General features: G+C 33.8%; 1 protein-coding gene across 4 annotated transcripts in view; it reads left to right on the plus strand.

Annotated features, from left to right (window-relative positions):
- KIF20B (kinesin family member 20B) overlaps positions 1 to 18,843 on the plus strand; it is a 65,423-nt gene extending 46,580 nt beyond the window's left edge. For all 4 annotated transcript variants that reach the window (XM_082339378.1, XM_082339379.1, XM_082339380.1 and 1 more), the window contains 10 exons: positions 384 to 509; positions 1,146 to 1,273; positions 3,458 to 3,613; positions 7,100 to 7,276; positions 9,041 to 9,151; positions 10,552 to 10,749; positions 13,348 to 13,449; positions 13,856 to 14,006; positions 17,305 to 17,447; positions 18,596 to 18,843. In XM_082339378.1, the coding sequence (XP_082195504.1) occupies positions 384 to 509; positions 1,146 to 1,273; positions 3,458 to 3,613; positions 7,100 to 7,276; positions 9,041 to 9,151; positions 10,552 to 10,749; positions 13,348 to 13,449; positions 13,856 to 14,006; positions 17,305 to 17,447; positions 18,596 to 18,673 (1,370 nt within the window). In that variant the 3' untranslated portion in view covers positions 18,674 to 18,843. The remainder of the gene's footprint in view (positions 1 to 383; positions 510 to 1,145; positions 1,274 to 3,457; positions 3,614 to 7,099; positions 7,277 to 9,040; positions 9,152 to 10,551; positions 10,750 to 13,347; positions 13,450 to 13,855; positions 14,007 to 17,304; positions 17,448 to 18,595) is intronic.
- The last annotated feature ends 441 nt before the right edge of the window (positions 18,844 to 19,284 follow it).

Genomic DNA, 19,284 nt, shown 5'->3' on the forward strand with positions numbered 1-19,284 from the left:
AATTTGTAAAAAACACAGTATGTGTGAAGCACAATAAAGCGAAGTGCAGTAAAATAATAGTTTTTATTATTTTTATTAATAGTTTAATTATATTGAAAATTGTTAGTTTTATCTGAAAAGATTCCTTTTCCATCCATTTATTCTTGCATTCATCCAAGGATCCATCTGTACATCAGTTATTTATTTGATCCTTCATATATGCCAGTACTGTTCTAGACATTGAAAATATAGCAGTGAACAGGACAAAGTTTCTGTCTATGTGGAACTCATATTCTATTATAGTTAATAAAAGTGTATTTTAATTTTAGAAGAACTCAAAAGAAAAATTGGATATCTAGATGTAGATGTTAGTAATTTCTAAAATGTTCTTTCCAAATTTTTAGATCTAAGCGTTAAAGAGAAAATAATTGAAGACATGCGAATGACCCTAGAAGAACAAGAACAAACTCAAGTAGAACAAGATCAAGTGCTTGAGGCTAAATTAAAGGAAACTGAAAGACTGGCCACAGGTGAAACAAGATTGCTTAAATATCTCAAAGCATACTCTTTTATTTTCTTTATTTTCCTAGATTTCTTTCCTTTTTAAACATAGTTTAGTGTTTATAATAATTCATAATGAAAAAGTATTTGGTGTGTTTTTGGAACATCCTGTCACTTGTCATTTTTCATTATGATGAAAATTGTTGTACCTAAGTCAGAGAAGGAATAAGGACACTTTCATAATAACTGGACGATAGCTTGCAGTGTTCCCCAGATGTTAAGAATAAACTTTCAACTGAGTGTCACCTCTGTATAGCAACTGGTATCATCTTATATGTTTATCTCAACAAATACTCTGACTCTATCCTTCAGAATATCATCAGTGGGTTGTTTTTGTTTTTAATTTTTGAGAACATGAAGTTTCCTATATATTGGCATGCATTTATACTGTATACTCAGAACACTATTCAGTGGGTTATTGAGACGTTTTTATAGTTCTTCTCTAAGAATTTGGTAAGCTCTTAGAATGGTCTCGGTTCTATCTTGGTCTGTGTACTTCTGCTTCTGGGCTCTGCTGATTCTTGTCTGTATCCCATGCCACATATAGCTCTATGTGGTATAACTTTTGCATGTACTTTAAAAATAATTTTATGTTTTCAAATCAGAATTGGAAAAATGGAAGGAAAAATGCAAAGATTTGGAAACCAAAAGCAATCAAAGGTCAAAGAAAGAACTTGAGGATGACACAGATATACTTAATATAAAGCTCAGTAAGCTTCAAGATGAGTTACAGGTATGATTTTTATCTATATATGTAATTGTATCTTTATATATATTCATTATATTTCTCATAAAAGGATAATTTAGTAAATATTTTATAATTAATTTAGATATGGATGAACCAATAGCTGGGAAATGTTAATATATAATTTTTCAGTATACACTCAAGTGACACAGGGAAGAAATTCCCAAGATACAAGCTAAGGAAGTGCCAATGAAAATGCAGTGGTTGGGTCTTCAGTTTTACATATTTAATTTTTAAATCATCACTTCTTATGTCTTTGTACCTGTTTTTCTATGCTTTAAACTTCTAACTCATCAAATACTGCTGTGGAGAAGATGACTCTTTGGAAAATTATTTTGACTATTGTAAATTTAATTATTAAGCTGGAAAAGAATAGAGTTGAATGAACACTGGAATACATTTGAAACTATACTACTACAGAGAAGATATTCTGTTTTGTGTTTATATGTTTTTCCATGTTTAGCTTTCACATACTATGCATAGAATACAGCATATGGGGGAAATATTTTTTTAATGGGACTTAAAAATACTACGTAAAATTTTGTGCATTTTATTTATTAGAAGTTGCAATCCAACTGTAGTTTTGGGATTGAAGAAAACTTAACAGTGATTTTGAAAAGACTGCATCTAAATTATTTTCTTAAATTCAGGCTGTATATAATCAGATACTGAACAAATACAAAAGAAATCAGTTACTTTCTTTTGTAACTATTAATTATATACTTTAGAATTTACCCTTTCCACTCCATTAATTATGAAAAAAATAACATTAATTACATTGAGAATGTTCATATTAAGGAATACCGGTATGTTCTACGTTGTTCCAAAATAATGTGATCACATATCTTAGATAATAAACGGGATTTTTAAATACATAGCTTTTAATGTGATATTACTGTTTTTGTTTCAAATGAAGTTTTACTTGAATTTTTTTTTTTTTTAGAATTAGCTTTTTAAAATTTTATTTATTTATTTATTTATTTTTGGCTGTGTTGGGTCTTCGTTTCTGTGCAAGGGCTTTCTCTAGTTGCAGCAAGTGGGGGCCACTCTTCATCGCGGTGTGCGGGCCTCTCACTATCGTGGCCTCTCTTGTTGCGGAGCACAAGCTCCAGACGCGCAGGCTCAGTAGCTGTGGCTCATGGGCCTAGTTGCTCGGCTGCGTGTGGGATCTTCCCAGACCAGGGCTCGAACCCGTGTCCCCTGCATTGGCAGGCAGATTCTCAGCCGCTGCGCCACCAGGGAAGCCCTACTTGAATTTTGAATGTATAAATTAGACATTTTTGAACCCAGAGGATCTATGGAAACCTCTTTGAAATTTACTGATCAACTCTATTTTCTGTCCAGCTGTTCCCAATGTTCCTTAAACTAATAAATGTTTGCCCTGTTGCACAAGTTATTCTTTTTTTTTTTTTTTTTAAACTGACCTTTTTTTTTTTTTTTAATTATTTATTTATTTATTTATTTAATTTATTTATGGCTGTGTTGGGTCTTCGTTTCTCTGCGAGGGCTTTCTCTAGTTGCGGCAAGCAGGGGCCACTCTTCATCGCGGTGTGCAGGCCTCTCACTATGGCAGCCTCTCTTGTTGCGGAGCACAGGCTCCAGACGCACAGGCTCAGCAATTGTGGCTCACGGGCCCAGTTGCTTCGCGGCATGTGGGATCTTCCCGGACCGGGGCTCGAACCCGTGTGCCCTGCATTGGCAGGCAGACTCTCAACCACTGCGCCACCAGGGAAGCCCGCACAAGTTATTCTTTATTTGGCATCCTGTATACCCAGGAAAATTTTATTTTTGGAACCATACAATTAGAAATGACTACCATAAATCAATTTTTTTTTAAAATCTGGCATTTAAGAAGGCTTGGTTCTCTGTAACTCTTTGAGAAATTTCAATTGTGTCTTCTTAAGCTCACTGTTGATGGAAAGTCTTCAAATGCAATTTATAGCAAAATAAAGATTATAAACGAAATAACTATTTAGGAAAGCAAACCAACAATGTTCTTTTGATAATCTGAAATAAACTCAAATCTTGTCATTATTTAAAGAAAAACACTTGTTTTTAACTTTTTGAAGAGGTGAAATGAAAAGTGCTGGATTACATGGAAATGTTATAAATACAGATTTATTAACTGCTTTTGAAGCATATGATAGTTACTTATGCTATTTATACATATAGGAATCTGAACAGAAATATAAAGCTGATAGAAAAAAATGGTTAGAAGAAAACATGATGCTTCTCACTCAAGCAAAAGAAGCTGAGAATCTACGAAACAAAGAGATGAAAAAATATGCTGAAGACAGAGAGCATTGTTTGAAGCAACAAAATGAAATGGTTGGTAACAATTATACTTTCTCTTCTATGTATTTCGCCTGCTTTCTTTGGTTTCTTAAATTTTTCCCTGGGATTCTTATATTCTTATCAGTATCTACATGGTTGTGTGGTTTTGTTTTTTGTTTCTTTTTTTTCAAAGGCAGTTTGTCTGTTTGTAAGATGACTTTTCTAGCCCATTTTATCTTGAAGTTCTTATTGTTGGGAAAATAATTATATCTCAATATTTAGATTAAGAACTTAAAAATCTCTTCTTTTGACTGCCACAGGGTTATCCCTACTGTATTGTAAAACATTTACATTTTGAACTGTAGATTCTACTAACATGGTGTTTATATTTTACCTCATAAGCTGATTTTATCAGGTCTTTTTTTTTAAGTCAACTCAATAGTTTCTAGAAGACTATAGGTAGAAATAACTTTCAGTTTTACATTGACTGGCTCTAGTTCTTAAGTGATTCTATCTTAGCTTGTCTTTTTTCCTCCTATTTAAATCGACAACTTAGTCTGTTTGACAATCAGAAAAAAGAAGTTTAAAGTCATCATTGATCCTAGGAAAGCTGTTGAGTAATACATTAACCTTACTTTTAAATGAAAAACTAGTTCTCTATTTACGGTAATAGTAAAGTGGCAGTATCACGTTGTCATCTATTGGCAATTTCCTTTGTTAATGACAGAATTTTACTTATACCAGCTAAACTTTCCTGTACAAACAGGAATGTTAATTTCCAATAAGTTATGGATGATTTTTTTCCAATGATTTTTAAAAATTTTTTACCTTTTTATTTTGAAATCATTTTATTTCCAGAAAAGTTGCAAAACTAGTACAGAGAATTTCACCCAACTTCTGATGTTAGATCTTACCTAACAACAGTACAATGATCAAAACCAACAAATCAATATTATTATAGTACTGTTAGCTGACTTATGGACCTTACTAGAATTTCACCAGCTTTCCCACTGTTTTTTCTGGATATAGGATCTAATCTAGGATACTACGTTCCATTTAGTTGTTGTGTTTCCTTAGAGTCTTGACTCTCTCTGTCATGTGACAAGTTATGTGAGACTAGTACTTGTCATTACTACAGCAATGAGATGGCAATATATTTCACTTCATGTGAGAACTCCACATGACTGGAGGTACTTTCAGGAAGTGTTGGGTTGAGCAAGATTGTAATGCTGCATTTATCTTAACAGGAAATGTTCCTGCTGGTTCTGTTTCTGTCCACAGCCCATCCGACCTTCCTGGACAGTAATAAGAGGCAAGAAGTGAAATCAAAGCTGTTGGCTGTCATAGTCACTCTACCTCCAACCCAGGAATGGGCCTACTTTCCTTTCCTAATCAGTAGTCCCTCTAGCAGCAATGCCAGCAAGTAAACCTCCTTTGAGTTTTTAATCCTAGAGAAAGCTAGCTTTCTCCTTTCTCCCATATATTTCTTTACAATCATACCTAGGATATGTGTCTATGATATTTAAGAAATAAATTGTTGATTTTTTTAAAAGCTTTTTAAATTGTAACATACATAACACAGTAAGTAAACAAAACAAACATATAATTCAATGAATTATTATTATAAAGCCAGCCCCCACTTAACTACCACCGAGTTTAAGAAATAGAACCCTCTTCTGAATGGTAATAACTGTTCTATCTTTTAATGTTAAACTTTAGTTCTGCTCATTTATGAATTTTATATAAATGAAAACATATAAATATACAGAATGCATTTTTTGTCTCTGGCTTCTTTCACTCAGTATCATGTTTGTGAGGATCATCTATACTGTTGCAGGCAGCTGGAGTTAGTCTGTTTTCATTGCTGAATATTTCAGTGTATAAGTATACCTCAGTCTATTCAATTTAAAGTTCAATGTATGTGGATTGTTTCCTGTTTTGGGCTGTTAATGCATAAGATCTCCTGTTAACATTTTTATATATTTCTCTTAGTGCACAGGTGCATGCATTTCTATTGCCTATATAGCCAAGAATAGAATTGCTAGTTGATAGGGTAAACATATGTGGAACTCTAGTAGAATGACAGACTGATTTTCAAAATAGTTGTATCCGTTTATACTCCAGCTAGTATTGTTGGATGTTTAGTTTATTGGCTCTGCCAATCCAAGTCCCCTTGCTTATCTTCTATTGGACTATCTTTTTTTTTTTTTATAGGAGTTCCTTATACTTTCTGGAGAGGAGTGTGTTGCAGTTACCTTCTTTCAATCTCTGGTTTACCTTTTTACTCTCTTGTTGCCTTTTTAGAACAGAAATTCTTAGGTATTTTAATTCATTTTCCCAATCTTTTCCTTTATGAACCTCAAGGGCATGAAGATGTTTTCTTACATTATTCCTGAAAGGTTTGGGGTTTTACCTTTCATATGAAAGGTAAACCCTAGAATTAATTTTTGTGTTGTAGTGAGATGGGGTAAAAGCTGTTGTTGTCATTGTAAATGTGTATTAACGATCGACCTGGTAGTACGTATTGAAGAAACTGTTTCTTTTGTACTGCTCTGCAACTTTTGTCATAAATCAGTTGTCCAAGCGTTAAATTTCATACATTGTGTGAGATTACGATTAAGGTTTTTTCTTTTTTTCCATTTGGCTATTCAGTTGTTCCATCACTCTTTGTTGAAAAGACTGTCCTTTCCTCCATTGAAATTCTTTGGCATTTTTATAGAATATCAGTTGACCATAACATTTGTGGACCCTATCCTCTGCTTTCTGATGTCTATGTATCCTTACGCCAATATCACGGTCTTGATTATTATTATTATAGTAGGCTTGAAATGATGTAGTGTGATTTCTCCTACTTTGTTCTTCATTTTCAACATAATTTTGACTGTTAACGTCATTTGTATTTTCATATTATTTTTAAGAGTCAGCTTTTTCATTTCTATCAACACACACACACACACACACACACACATGCACACTTGCTTGGATTTTGAAGTTGCTTTGACTCTATAGATCTTTTGGGGGAGACCTGGCATCTTAATATTGAATCTTTTGATCCTTGAACACAGATTCTCTCTTTGTTTATTTAAGTGTTCTTTTATTTCTTTCAGCAATGTTTTGTAGTTTGTCATGTTTAGGTCTTGCACATATTTTCTTTAATTTACCACTAACTATTTTATGATTTTTGAACCCAGTGAAAATGTTATTTTTAATTTTCATTTCTCTGTTTGTTGCTACTAGTTTTGTCATTTGTTTTATTGTAATTTTACCATCTCATTTCTCAAATATTGGGGGAAATGCTAGAATTAGTTTAAAAGCGGTAATTTTTTATTGAAAGAAGTGCCCAGTGTGGACATTTAAGGTATATAAAGGTATTATGTATTTGGCTTTATAAGTAAGTATTTTATCGAGACTTGACTACATAATTTGATATATATCCTGTTCACAGTTGTATTTATTGTGTTATTTATAATAACTTCAAAAAATTCTTAGATTCATAATTTTGCAAGGTTTACTTTAATATTTTGTCCATATTCTGTTTAGGAAATGCTTAAAGCACAATTGGCTGAGAAAGATGGTAACCTCCAACAGTGGCGGGAAGAACGCGATCAACTGGTTGCAGCTTTAGAAATACAGCTGAAAGCACTGATCTCCAGTAACATACAGAAAGATAGTGAAATTGAACAATTAAAAAAGATCACATCAGAAACTTCTGAAACAGTCAGTAGAATCATGTTCTTTCTATGCCTTTTTAAATTAAACATAGGAAGTTTTCAAAATTATTTAATTGATTAACTTTTAAAGAATAAAAATGTAAGTAGATCAGTGGGGAGTCATAGTTTGAAAAAATTATTTGGATATTTGTAATGAATTTTGAGTTTTCAGAGTTTATCATTATGGTTGACTCATCAATGACTAATTGAGAAATAGTACTTTCTCCAACATTTCAGTCATATCTCTCAGATAGAATAATTAGAAAATAAACAACTGATGATTTAGTCCCTAATCTGCCTTTAAAATGTGGAAATGTGACTCAGCCTGAATGCTTGGTGATATTTAAATACTTGAACCCATCCTAAATTTATGATAAAGATACAAATTGTTTTTGAAAATAAGCACAATGGTGAGGAGATGTGAGTCATTCAGGAGCTACTTTTTTTTCCCCCCTCCTCTGGCTGCACCACACAGCTTGCAGGGATCTTAGTTCCCCGACCAGGGATCGAACCCAGGCCCTGGCAGTGAGAGCACCGAGTCCTAACCACTGGACCACCAGGGAATTCCCAGGAGCTACTTTTGTAATATTGCATTGGGGCTAGGAACCCTAGATAAAGAAAGTATTGCATTTCACAGATAGCTATTTCCCAGGTAAATTGAATCAGGGTACATCTGAAGCTAGTCTTTCCAGAGTAAATAATCTGCATTTGAAAATCTGCTGTTCTACAGCCTTCAGACAATAATAAAATTAAATGTGTTTATGTGTATATGTCTCTTACATCAAAAGACTTCATGATTCTAAGAGAAAGACTGCTCAAAACAGAGGTATTAGCATGTGGTATAAATTGCACAGAATAGAAAGTTAGAAAAACTAGGTATCAACTGCTGTCAGTGTGTTTTTGGGACCTTTAGGAAAATTACTTAACATTTGCAAACTTTAAAACAGAGATGATGATGTCTTTCTAATAGAACTGTGAAAATTAACTGAGAGCATTTGTAAAACAATTAGCACAGTTATTACCACAGTGGAAGTCAGTACATGCTAGTTGCTTTCCCCATTATGAATGCAATAGGATCTTTTTTATTTGACAATTATAGGTAGGTGACATAAGAGATGTATTTGACTTTTGATTTTGATGGTAGTGATTAGAAGGTGCACGTTGGAATTTATCAAGTTTAAAAATGTATTCTGATTTTTTTTATAGATCCCTTAAGTAGGGCTTAGGAATAGAGCATACCCTATGACTGATTAAGTGGGATGAAGAGTGTGCAGCAAGGAAAGATTTAGTTATCAGTATGGTCTTTTCTATGCTAATGCTATAGTTGCATTCCTAAGACACCTGTAGTTTTTGAAAATTGTGTTATCAAAGTGATTTTGGGTGTTCAAGCTCCAACTCAGTACAGACCATGGTCATGTTATTTAATTTCCCTCTATTTCTTCATCTGGAAGGTAGGAATAACAATTCTTGCCAAATCTCAGAGTTGCAGTGAAAGTAAAATGAGAGAATATATGTAAAACACCTTGGAAGTTGAAAGTAATCTTTCAAATTTCTCTTTAGATCAGATTCAGAAGAGGCTGGAAAGTTGCCCAGCCTTTCCTAACTCTCTGAGGATGAAAGAGAAGAAGGAGAGTTAGTTGGTCGTTGAAGAAGTCTTTAATTACTTCCACTATTGAATTCACCCAAATCTTGATATTATATTCTTTAGGTGAAGTATTTTAATGTATATTCGGTTACGGTGGCTTGTTGCTTTAATATTTCCTTACTTTAGGAAAAACAGACCATGGATATCCAGCCCAGACATATGAGTTCAATGGATCCTGGCAGGGTTGAAACTGAACCTCAGTCAACAAGTTTTGAAATTTCCAGGGATGAAGTAGAGGTGGGTATTTGATAACGCAGTCCACTTTTTAACCCTCTTTACCAATGACCATTAATTACTAAAAAACACTTGCAAGTATAATTTAATCACTTGTTGTAGGTATCTTGCTGTACAGTTAGCTGTGTGTGCTCTTGGCTAGGGAAAGGAAAACTGAAGGCTTTTGAGGGGAGATGCAATTCTTTTGGGGAAATTTGATCCCCAAATGGTATTAATTTCCTCTCAAAATGATACTGATCTCAAACAGGTCTTTGATCATAAACAAATTTGATGGTCAGAAATAGGAAATCCCACAAAAGATAAAACATGGATGACTATTTTCCCTCATAAGCAGTCCATTTAATAAGCATTCTAGTAGATAGTATTTTTTGGAAATTTTACCCATTTTATAACTTTACCACCAAATCCCAATAACCTCACAATGAGTTTCCTTAGTTTGAAATGGGCTTAGGGTTCTGTGACTCACGTTGGATAATGTAGTTTCTTAGATTGCCTATGAAATAGATAAAAATTCTATGTCACTTTTTGAAAATAAAATTACTTTTTAAATATTTATTTTAAAAACACATTTATTGGGAACATTCATTGTTGGGAACCTTGCACTGAGGAGAAAGACATAAGTAAGATATGATCGCCATCCTCAAGGAATAAGAAGTCTAATAAGACAGGTATTTAATGACTATCTTGTTTCACCTTATGGACTAAGTGCTATAAAGAGAGTGCTAAGAAGAAACACTGATGAGGAGGATATGATGAATTTTGCCTGAGTGGTTGTGGACGCGGAATTAGAAAAAGTAACATCGTACTGGGTCTTGAAGGTGAATAGAAGTTTACCAAGCAGAGAATGGGAAGAGAAAGGCATTTTGATCTGGGCAAATAACACAAGCCATTCCTTACAAGGCTTCAGAAGAATCATGTTACTTCCACCACATGCTATTAGTCATGGAAGCCATTAAGGCCAGCCCCAATTCAAGGAAGGGGAATGAGACTCTTATCTCTCAATGGGAAGAACAGTAAAGAATTTACAGCAAATTTTAGTTTACCATAACTAGGGTGCTTATTAAAAATCCTTGACTCTTTCCTTGGAGAGTTCTGATTTAGTAGGTTTGTGGTAGGGTCCAAGAATCTTTTAAACAATTTCTCTAGATAATTCTTATGATGACACAGGTTTCGGAAATACTGATCTCTAAGTTTCTCTCAATTTTAACATACCATATATAAACCTGGAGAAAGTAGATGATAACTCAGTCTTTCTGTCCTCGCTGTAGCAAATTTGATCCAGCAAACTTTTTATCTTTTCCAATTTATTGTTTTTAATAGGTATTTGAGAGAGTTAGTTTTTGGCAATTTAGAAATTCATATTCTGCAAATAAGATTTGTTTTCCTTTTAAATTCTGTTGTAGGATGGATCTGTAGTCCTTGACTCTTGTGAAGTGTCAACAGAAAATAATCAAAGTTCTCGATTTCCAAAACCTGAGTTAGAGATTCAATTTACACCTTTACAGCCAAACAAAATGGCAGTGAAGCACCTGGGTTGTACCTCACCAGTGACGGTTAAGATTCCCAAGGCCCGGAAGAGGAAGAGTAATGAAATGGAGGAGGTAAATACTTAACTATTAAGTGAATTAAACAAGTAAACCTTATTATTATTAAGCTCAGTGATAATATATAGTTAAATTCTGTTACATTGCCCTCCTATTCATAAGCACTGCTATTAGAGACTAAAATCATAGTTTATGGTATATTTAATACTGTTTTAAGAATATTACTGTGGTGAATAGTCCTCAAACAAAAAGCTTATAGATTTTAAAATATATAGATTATTCCTTCTTTTAGTGAAGCTATGACAGGTCAAATGGTGGTGAATTTTAGTAGCGAGCTATTTCAGTATACCAGTCCTGTTCAAACTTAGTCACTTTCCCTCCAGTGGAAGAGAAAAGGGGTTGATAAAAGGAATTAGAGAAACTGAAACGACTAACTTGCTTGAATATAATCTTTGTCATTTAACTAAAATCTTAGGTCTCTATGATCATAGTAGGTTTCAGAAGAGAAATTCTTTTTCTATGAGCCAGTATTAAAATTTGGGTCTCGATTTAGTGGTAGGCCAAGAGTGATTTACTTCTTCCTGCTACAGCTTTCTGATCGTGGGGTTACCAAACCTTCTGTCATATTCTAGCCAGTCACATAAACTTTCCGATCCTCACTTTCCTCCTTTTGGAAATAAAGAATTAGATATAATATGTTTAAAATGTTTTGCTTTTGTTCCGCATATGGTAGATACATAATAAATGGTAATATTTATGTTAACAGAAATATTTATGTTTAAAACTATAATTATAAACTCTCTAGCACAATAACTTTTTTTCCAACTTGTCTTTTTCACTCCTTTAAAGAGTAGTATATTTTCAAGTTGGTGGAAGAGCAGAAATAATATTAACCGTACTCCTGAGGCTCTCTGTCAGGTAATACATTTGCTGAATGAACATTATTTAGCATATTTCCTTCTACACATAGAACACCTTTAGCGACTGTCTTGGAGAGCCTTAGTTACCTTTTATTCTATATTTATTTAATTTATATTTAGTACACTTTAGATACCATTAAGATACAGTTGACCCTTGAACGACATGAGGGTTAGGTGCCAGCCGCTGCGCAGAAAAATCTTGTGTAACTTACAGTCGGCCCTCAGTATGTGAGGTTCCTCATCCACGGATTCAACCATCTACAGATCGCGTAGTAATGTAGTATTTACTATTGAAAAAAATCAGTGTATAAGCAGACTCATGCATTTCAAACCTGTTTTGTTCGAGGGTCAACTGTACTAAGTAGTTTAATTTCATCATCTTTGTTAACATGGTGACTAACATCTATGTCGATTTGATTCATTTTTTTCAAAGGAAAAGGAAAAATTGGTTGTATACTCAGAGGGTTAAGATAGAATTATTCATTTTACTGCCGGCATATACTCCCAATTTCAGAATAGATACACAGATTGTTGTAGGGTAACCATGTAGAAACTTAAAAAGTTTTAACTGATTTTGCTAGCTCTTCACTGCTGTAATAAACTGAGTGTTGTAAAGTCCTGAGGAAAATAATTTATACAGTGCTATATTCTAATCTAGTGAAGACTCCAAAGAGCTCTTTATTGAACACTACAAGTATGATGGAGTTACAATCTTTCTTCCTTTGCTTCCCCTGATTACCATCTATCTGTCTTCCCTCTTTTAGGAATTCTTCTTCTTGTGATCCTTAAGACTTTACTTGGTAACTTGAATTCTGAGGTTCAGTCATGATCTCTCTGCTTCTGTTCTTGCCTTTTTTTTTTTTCCTTTTATGCTTATAATCTTTAGTACGATTAGTATTTGCACAAGTTCAGTTCAGTTAATGTACTACAAAAGACTTTGTCTTAAGTAAGATTAAGTGGGGAAAAGAAGAGTAAGATGTCATGCCTTTTTAGTAGCAAAAACAGATTGTGTTTCTTAACCTTCACATTTTACCTGTGCTTATACTGCAGATTTTTGTTTTGTTTTCAGTGTCACTAAGCATCAGTTAGAGGTCATGCTCAGCATGATTTGGGAGTTGGGAAAAGGGTAGATAAATATATTGCTATGTTGTATTGTCAAGATGGGGTTCAAATAAAAGATGTTATCCCTTCATTTAACTAATGTAATTTCATCATGATGCATGTGAAAAATTCATACCTTCAATCATTTTGCAATAAAAACATGTATTACATCATCATGCTGTGCGCTTAAACTTACATATGTTACATATGAGTAATATTTCAATGAGGCTGGCAAAAAACATTGTACCTTCAGTCAGGGTTTCTTAGCTTCAGCATGATTGACATTTTCAGCCAGATATTTCTTTGTTTGGGAGAGTTCAATGCCCTATACATTTTAAGGAGTTTTTAGCAGTATTCCTGGCCTCTACCCACTAGTTTCCATTAAACCTGCCCCTTATCCCCAGCAGTGACAACCAAAAATATCTTCAGACAATGCCAATGTCCCCTGGGGTCAGAATTGCCCCTGTTTAAGAACCATTTTCTTGTTTTGTTGTTGTTTGTTTGTTAGTTTGCTTTTGTTCTTTTTTTTTCCTCCCCTGGAGTCTAGAGAGAGAAAGAAAACACTGTCAAGAAATTAATCAAAAAAAAAAAAAAAAAAAAGAAATTAATCAGTGCTGAAATTCATTATTTTTAGGACTTTGTGAAATTTGAAAATAAGAAGAATACTACACCCAGAACTAATTTGAAGTCCCCTGTTTCTGAGCATAGAAATTCTTCTGTCAAAAAGGAACAAAAGGTTTGTCTTCTAATTTGTCCAAAATTGACCATTTTCATAACTTACATTTATAAAGTAGAAGATGAAAATAAAAATGTCAAATTTGATTAGTAATAATTATTCAGAAGTTGGGTTTTGTCCAGTTATAAATTATTTCTCTTTCATTTTCTATTCATCTAATTCAGCTCAGAGTATATAACCTTTGGCATTTGGCAAGTAGCAGGTACCCCTTGATGTGTTCACCTCTGACTTATCATTCTATCACACTCATTCTCTGGCCCTTTCATCCCTCTCCTTATATTCTTAATCCCAAGTTCCCTGCCTGAGAATTCATAACCTGTGCCTGGCCTCTTTAATTCAACTATGGCTATAACTGTTTCCTTCTAACATTCCTCATCAACAATAACAAGAAGTGTTTGTTTATTAGGTTTCCACACGCCCATCATCTAAGAAAACCTATTCTTTACGGAGTCAGGCATCCACAATTAGTATAAACGTGCCTGCTAAGAAAAAAGAAGGAACGCTACAGAAATTTGGAGATTTCTTACAACATTCTCCAACTATTCTTCAATCAAAAGGTTTGCAGAATATTAATTAAATGACCTTTTACGTTAGATATATGGTGTTTTCTAATATCTGATTGGTGTATAAACTCAACAACAGTGACTATTATATTTCCAATAGACAGTGTCTTATGTTAGGTATTTAGGGAGGAAACATGAAAGGATGATATGCCTTGGTGTTCACTGTGTAATGGAAGAGAAAGATCTGTATTTAAGTAATTGATGCAGAGCAGGCTACTTAATGTAATAGTTGTAGAGATACAAGGAAAGTGCATGGTAGTATTGGAGGAAGAGAGCTGTTTGTTTGGGGGCTATGGGAAGATTTTATAGAAGAGATGGGATTTAACCTGGGTGTTGACATGTTGGAAGATTATACCTCCTAGAGATAACCACTGTTAGTATTATGGTATATATTCTTCTACTGTTTTTTTCTCTGCATGTATAAACATTACCTAATCATATATATCAAAAGCATATATTTCTATAAATACGTATTGAGTTTAGTTGCTTAATGCTTTTTTCTTTATAATATAATGTAGACATACTAATACTTTTGTATTAATATGTGCTAAGATATATATTCTCTCTATACACGTATACATAAATATATATTTATATATACATCTACCAGAGGGAACAGTTTTAACACAAATAGAGTACCAGGAAAGTGTAGGGAATGTGCAGGCAATTACAGGTAGCAATATGCATCTGGCATCTAGAATGTGGAGAGATTATTGGGAGGAAGGGGGCAGGAAGGAGTGAGTTTTCATTAGAGTACCTGAATGGTAGCAATAGGATAAATTGGAGACTAGAGGTGGGGAGAATGAGGATGGAAAGGGACTGAAAGCAGGGACAGTTGAATTTAGTCAGATTGGTTGTGTAAAAATACTTTCTGTAAAAGCTTAACCACAGAGCTTCCCAAACTTTCTTGGTTCACAGTGCCCTTAATGTCTCAGTAATTTTTTTCATTGTGTCCATGCACTCAAAGAAACACCTAATAGTCCCATCCGTTAATACTTAAGGCCAAACAATCACTGAAAATTCAGCTCCTGAAAATCCAGGTTGCCAAAATATGTCATCATCAGAAGGAAGGTAATGTGATATCGTTTTGAAACTGAACTACCCTGAGTTACTGAGTGTCACTGTTTTCCTCAAAAATTTAAAATATTCTGAGCTGCTCTTGTGAATTTGCTGCAGCATGTCTTGGTACTCAGTTTGGGAACTTCAGACTTAGACCCATTTGTATATATTTTTCAAAAAATATATACATTCTTTGAAAGGTATAGTTTGTATAAGCATAGAAAATATCTGGAGAGACAAACAGCAAACTGTTAAATGTCTAAATTTGGAGAGGTGGGACTTGTTATTTTAGATGCTTCTGTATTTTATTTAAATTATGTTGACCGTTGCTTATATATTAAAAAGAAATATGTTTTCGAGGAGAGGGAGGTACCCACCTGGTAATGACTCCCTTGCTTGGTTGACTCAGCTCCTTAACGGCTTCCCTACCTATATACCCGGTGTGGAATTTTTAAAAACTTATTTCTAGTAATATAAAGTATCCCTGTTTGGGATTGTAACTGCAGTACATGTCTGTTGTTGATCACTTGGAAATAAAGGGAGAAAAGAAGAAAACAGAGATTAGTGCTTAAAATTCTGCTGCTCTGTTAACTACTGTTAATCCATTACTCAGTAACTGCTGGTTTCCCAGTTTATCCCTTTTGTCTATCTCTTATCCATTCAGTACACGGAAGCCAGAGTGATCTTTTCAAAGTGCAAAATGAATTATTTAAACTATATAATTTTTTGTTTTCTTATTATCTTTTCCAGTAGAATATAAGCTCTACAAGTGCAAAATGTCTGTCTAGTTTACATCCTCAGCTCTTAGTATAGTGGTTGGCACACAGTAGTGAGGAATTTCGAAGCTCCAGGCCAAAATCCTATGTGTGATTTGTTTCAGGCTGACCTTAGGCAATTACAAAGCTTTTACATGTTATGTCTCATGAGGGAAAGCTACCGTCCCTACATCAAACTTGATACACAGCCAATGCATCGCAGTCTGTGAAGGGAGTTAGTCAAGGACCCAGGTCTCTTGCCAGCCATACTCTTACACATGTCTGCATTCCTAGCCTAGGGGCCTTCATTTGTATCCTATTAATTGGGGGCCTTCAGTAGAGAACGTCCTCAGGCATCTCTGCCAAAGACATTATGACGGGGAAGTGGAGGGAAACTTGAAGACACTTTTCTCCACTCTGACTCTACTTTTCCACTCCTAGCCCTCCCCCCTGGTCTCCAGCACCAAGGTCCATAAAACTGCAAGTGCAAGAGCCTTTTGTTTAGGGCTCACTTGGCAATAAGGTCACCCCAACTTCTGTGCTGATGCACCTGACCCAGACTGTGCATTATTCCATGGGGGAATGTAGAAGGGCGGTGGGAGGTGGCGCTTTCTCAGGTTTAGCCTCTTGCTTATTCAACTGCAGTTAAGTGGTTAAAGGCTTTAACTTTCATTTTGACTTGTTGTCTTAATTAGCCACTCTGACATCTGGCAGCTCAGCTCTCAGGCTCAGCTCAGCCCTTGACAAGTAGACCTCAGTTCAGCATATTTCCTTAAATGTGTTTTCTATTTAAAAAAATATATAGTTGATAACATATGTACATGGATTTTCTATCCAGAAGTTTTCCCAAATGGAAGTATGTTTTCTGTTAAAATCAATATGTGTCTATTAAAAAAATAAAGCATATGTACAAAGTAAGAAGTTTTTAAATTCCTATTCAACTTACCAGAAGCAATCAACTGTTAACAATTTGGTTTCTTTTACTCTATGTGTGCATGTGCACGCGTTTGTTAACTAGGAGTAAAGGGCTCACAGTTACAAGTTACTTTCACTTAGTATTCATTGTGGACGTCTTTACATGTGAGTACTGAACTAGCTCTACCACCTTATTGTTCTTAGTGATGCATGGTCCACTATATATGTATCCTGATCTTTTCCTTAATGTAGTATAAACCTCTTCCAAGTCATTAAAGATGCCTGAGTTTTACTGGTTGTACTATAATTTACCAAACCTTTTCAATATGTTGAACATTAGTGAAGTGATATTTTATTTATTTGCCATTTTATTTTTGCTGTTGATCATTAATGTGTGTGTTTATTAGGCATTTAATTTTTTTCTTTGTGAGTTTTCTATTCGTGACCTTTTACCATTTATAAATTGCAGTGCTTTTCTTTTTAATATGGTTCTTTATTAAGGATTTCAAATATTTGCAGTTAGAAAATTATTTCAAGATTTAACTAATGTATTTTTTTCATAGCAAAGAAGATAATTGAAACAATAAGCTCTTCAAAGCTCTCAAATGTAGAAGTAAGTAAAGAAAATGTGTCTCGACCAAAACGGGCCAAACGGAAATTATACACAAATGAAATTTCATCTCCTATTGATATATCTGGCCAAGTGGTAAGCTACTATTTAAGTTTTCTTGAAAGTAAAACTGTTTATGTTCCTTTTAATTCTGAAGTATTCATAACAATTTGAATTATATAATGGTTTGAAATTTTATTCTGTAGACCATATCTCTTAAAACACGCTCTAAATGTTGTACTTTTGGTACTGGATGTGTTAAATTTATAGTAATTGACTATAAATGCTGCATTAATGTATACAAGTGTCACTTACATCTGCATTTATAAACTCATAAGAGGAATTTTAATTCCATCAATAGAATTATCACTATTTAATAATTTATTGGCTTCTAACATCTGTTTTTCTTATTATCTTTATCACAAGAGTTGTACAAATCTGGGCCTAAGTCTGCCTGCTAAAAATATAGAATAGACATTCAGTCATTTCCTCCCACTTTCCCTCTAAGGCTTCCAGGTTTTCTTAAGAAAAGACTATAGTTTGTCACCCTGACTCTATGACTCATTCTCCTTACTCAGAACAGGCTGTTCTATTACAGGGAAAGTTCTAATTTTCTATCATGCTTACATCTGCCTAGTGGATGGAAGTGAAGATAGAAAAGGAATTAAAGAAAAAGCCTTCAACAGAAAATGGCCAAGAAAAATCAGGAGAGACCTTTTACAACAGTAGCCATCAGATAAAAGATAGACACTTGAAGCAAGTAGTAAAGAATTAGGATCATTAGGACATGCTTTTGGAAGTACTGTTCTCTTGGTTACTTTTCTCCATCTGTCTGATAAGTACATAATTTTCTCCCTTGGCTGAAGTTATTTCTTTTCTTAGTTGCAAAATAATGCTGTTTCTACTTTCTAAGTTATATTCTTGTTACTGCAAAAAATCATTTCCTAAAAATTATTTGAGGCACTTGTCTCCAAATATTTTAGTAATTATTTCAAGCTATGAATTCAGTAAAATTGTGGATGATTTTAATTCCAGAATTAGGTAGTGTTGAAAGAATCTTTTATAAAATCTACTACCTTAGGCATGCTTTTTTATAGAAGATTGTATATCTGCAGTCCAGGAAGACAAAAAGTACTGTCATGTACTTATTTCAATTATTAAGAACATGAACATAGCTTATTAATTGTAAGTAAGCTTTCATTTTTATTTTTATTTATAAAAAATTGTGAAATTGTTAATTTCAGATTTTGATGGACCATAAAGTGAAAGAAAGTGATCATCAGATTCTCAAACGACGACTTCGAACCAAAACAGTCAAATAAATCACGTATGGAGAATGTTTTAATATAAAATTTATATTCATAATCACTGTAACTTGCATCCTGACTTTTTAAAGACAATTGTATATACTATGATACAGCAAATCCCTCTGTATGTACATTGCTATTTTATAGTAATGTAATTTTAATTCAATAAAGAAAATAAGTCAACAGTAAGTTTGCTTGTCTACTTTTCTAAGGCTTTTAAATAATAGCTTCTTTTCAAACTGTGTGTATTTTCCTGTTATCCCAGGTATGGGACCAGTGAGGAGCCTAGGAAAGATGCTGTTATTTTTTGTTTGTTTTTCTATACATAGATATCACAGGTCAGGTATTTGGTTTACTTATATTTCACAGTGTTTTAGGAATTGCTTTTACTGTATCTGTTAGGAAACACAGGTAATTTTACATATCTGTTTGGATTATAGCTAAGATTCAGGGAGTAAGTGTGTACAGGTCTTCTAGTTGCTAAAATATGTATGTACATAATTTAGAAAAGATCTCAGGCCTTTAATTAGAATGTCTTTTATTTTTAAATAATTGAATAGAGTTGGTTTTCTGATTTTTCCAGGACACAGAAGATTAGAAGCAAAAAGTTAGAAGGGAAGAGGCGA

Source organism: Balaenoptera borealis, assembly GCF_965194805.1.
Source record: "Balaenoptera borealis genome assembly, chromosome: 10".
NCBI classification, from domain to species: domain Eukaryota; kingdom Metazoa; phylum Chordata; class Mammalia; order Artiodactyla; family Balaenopteridae; genus Balaenoptera; species Balaenoptera borealis.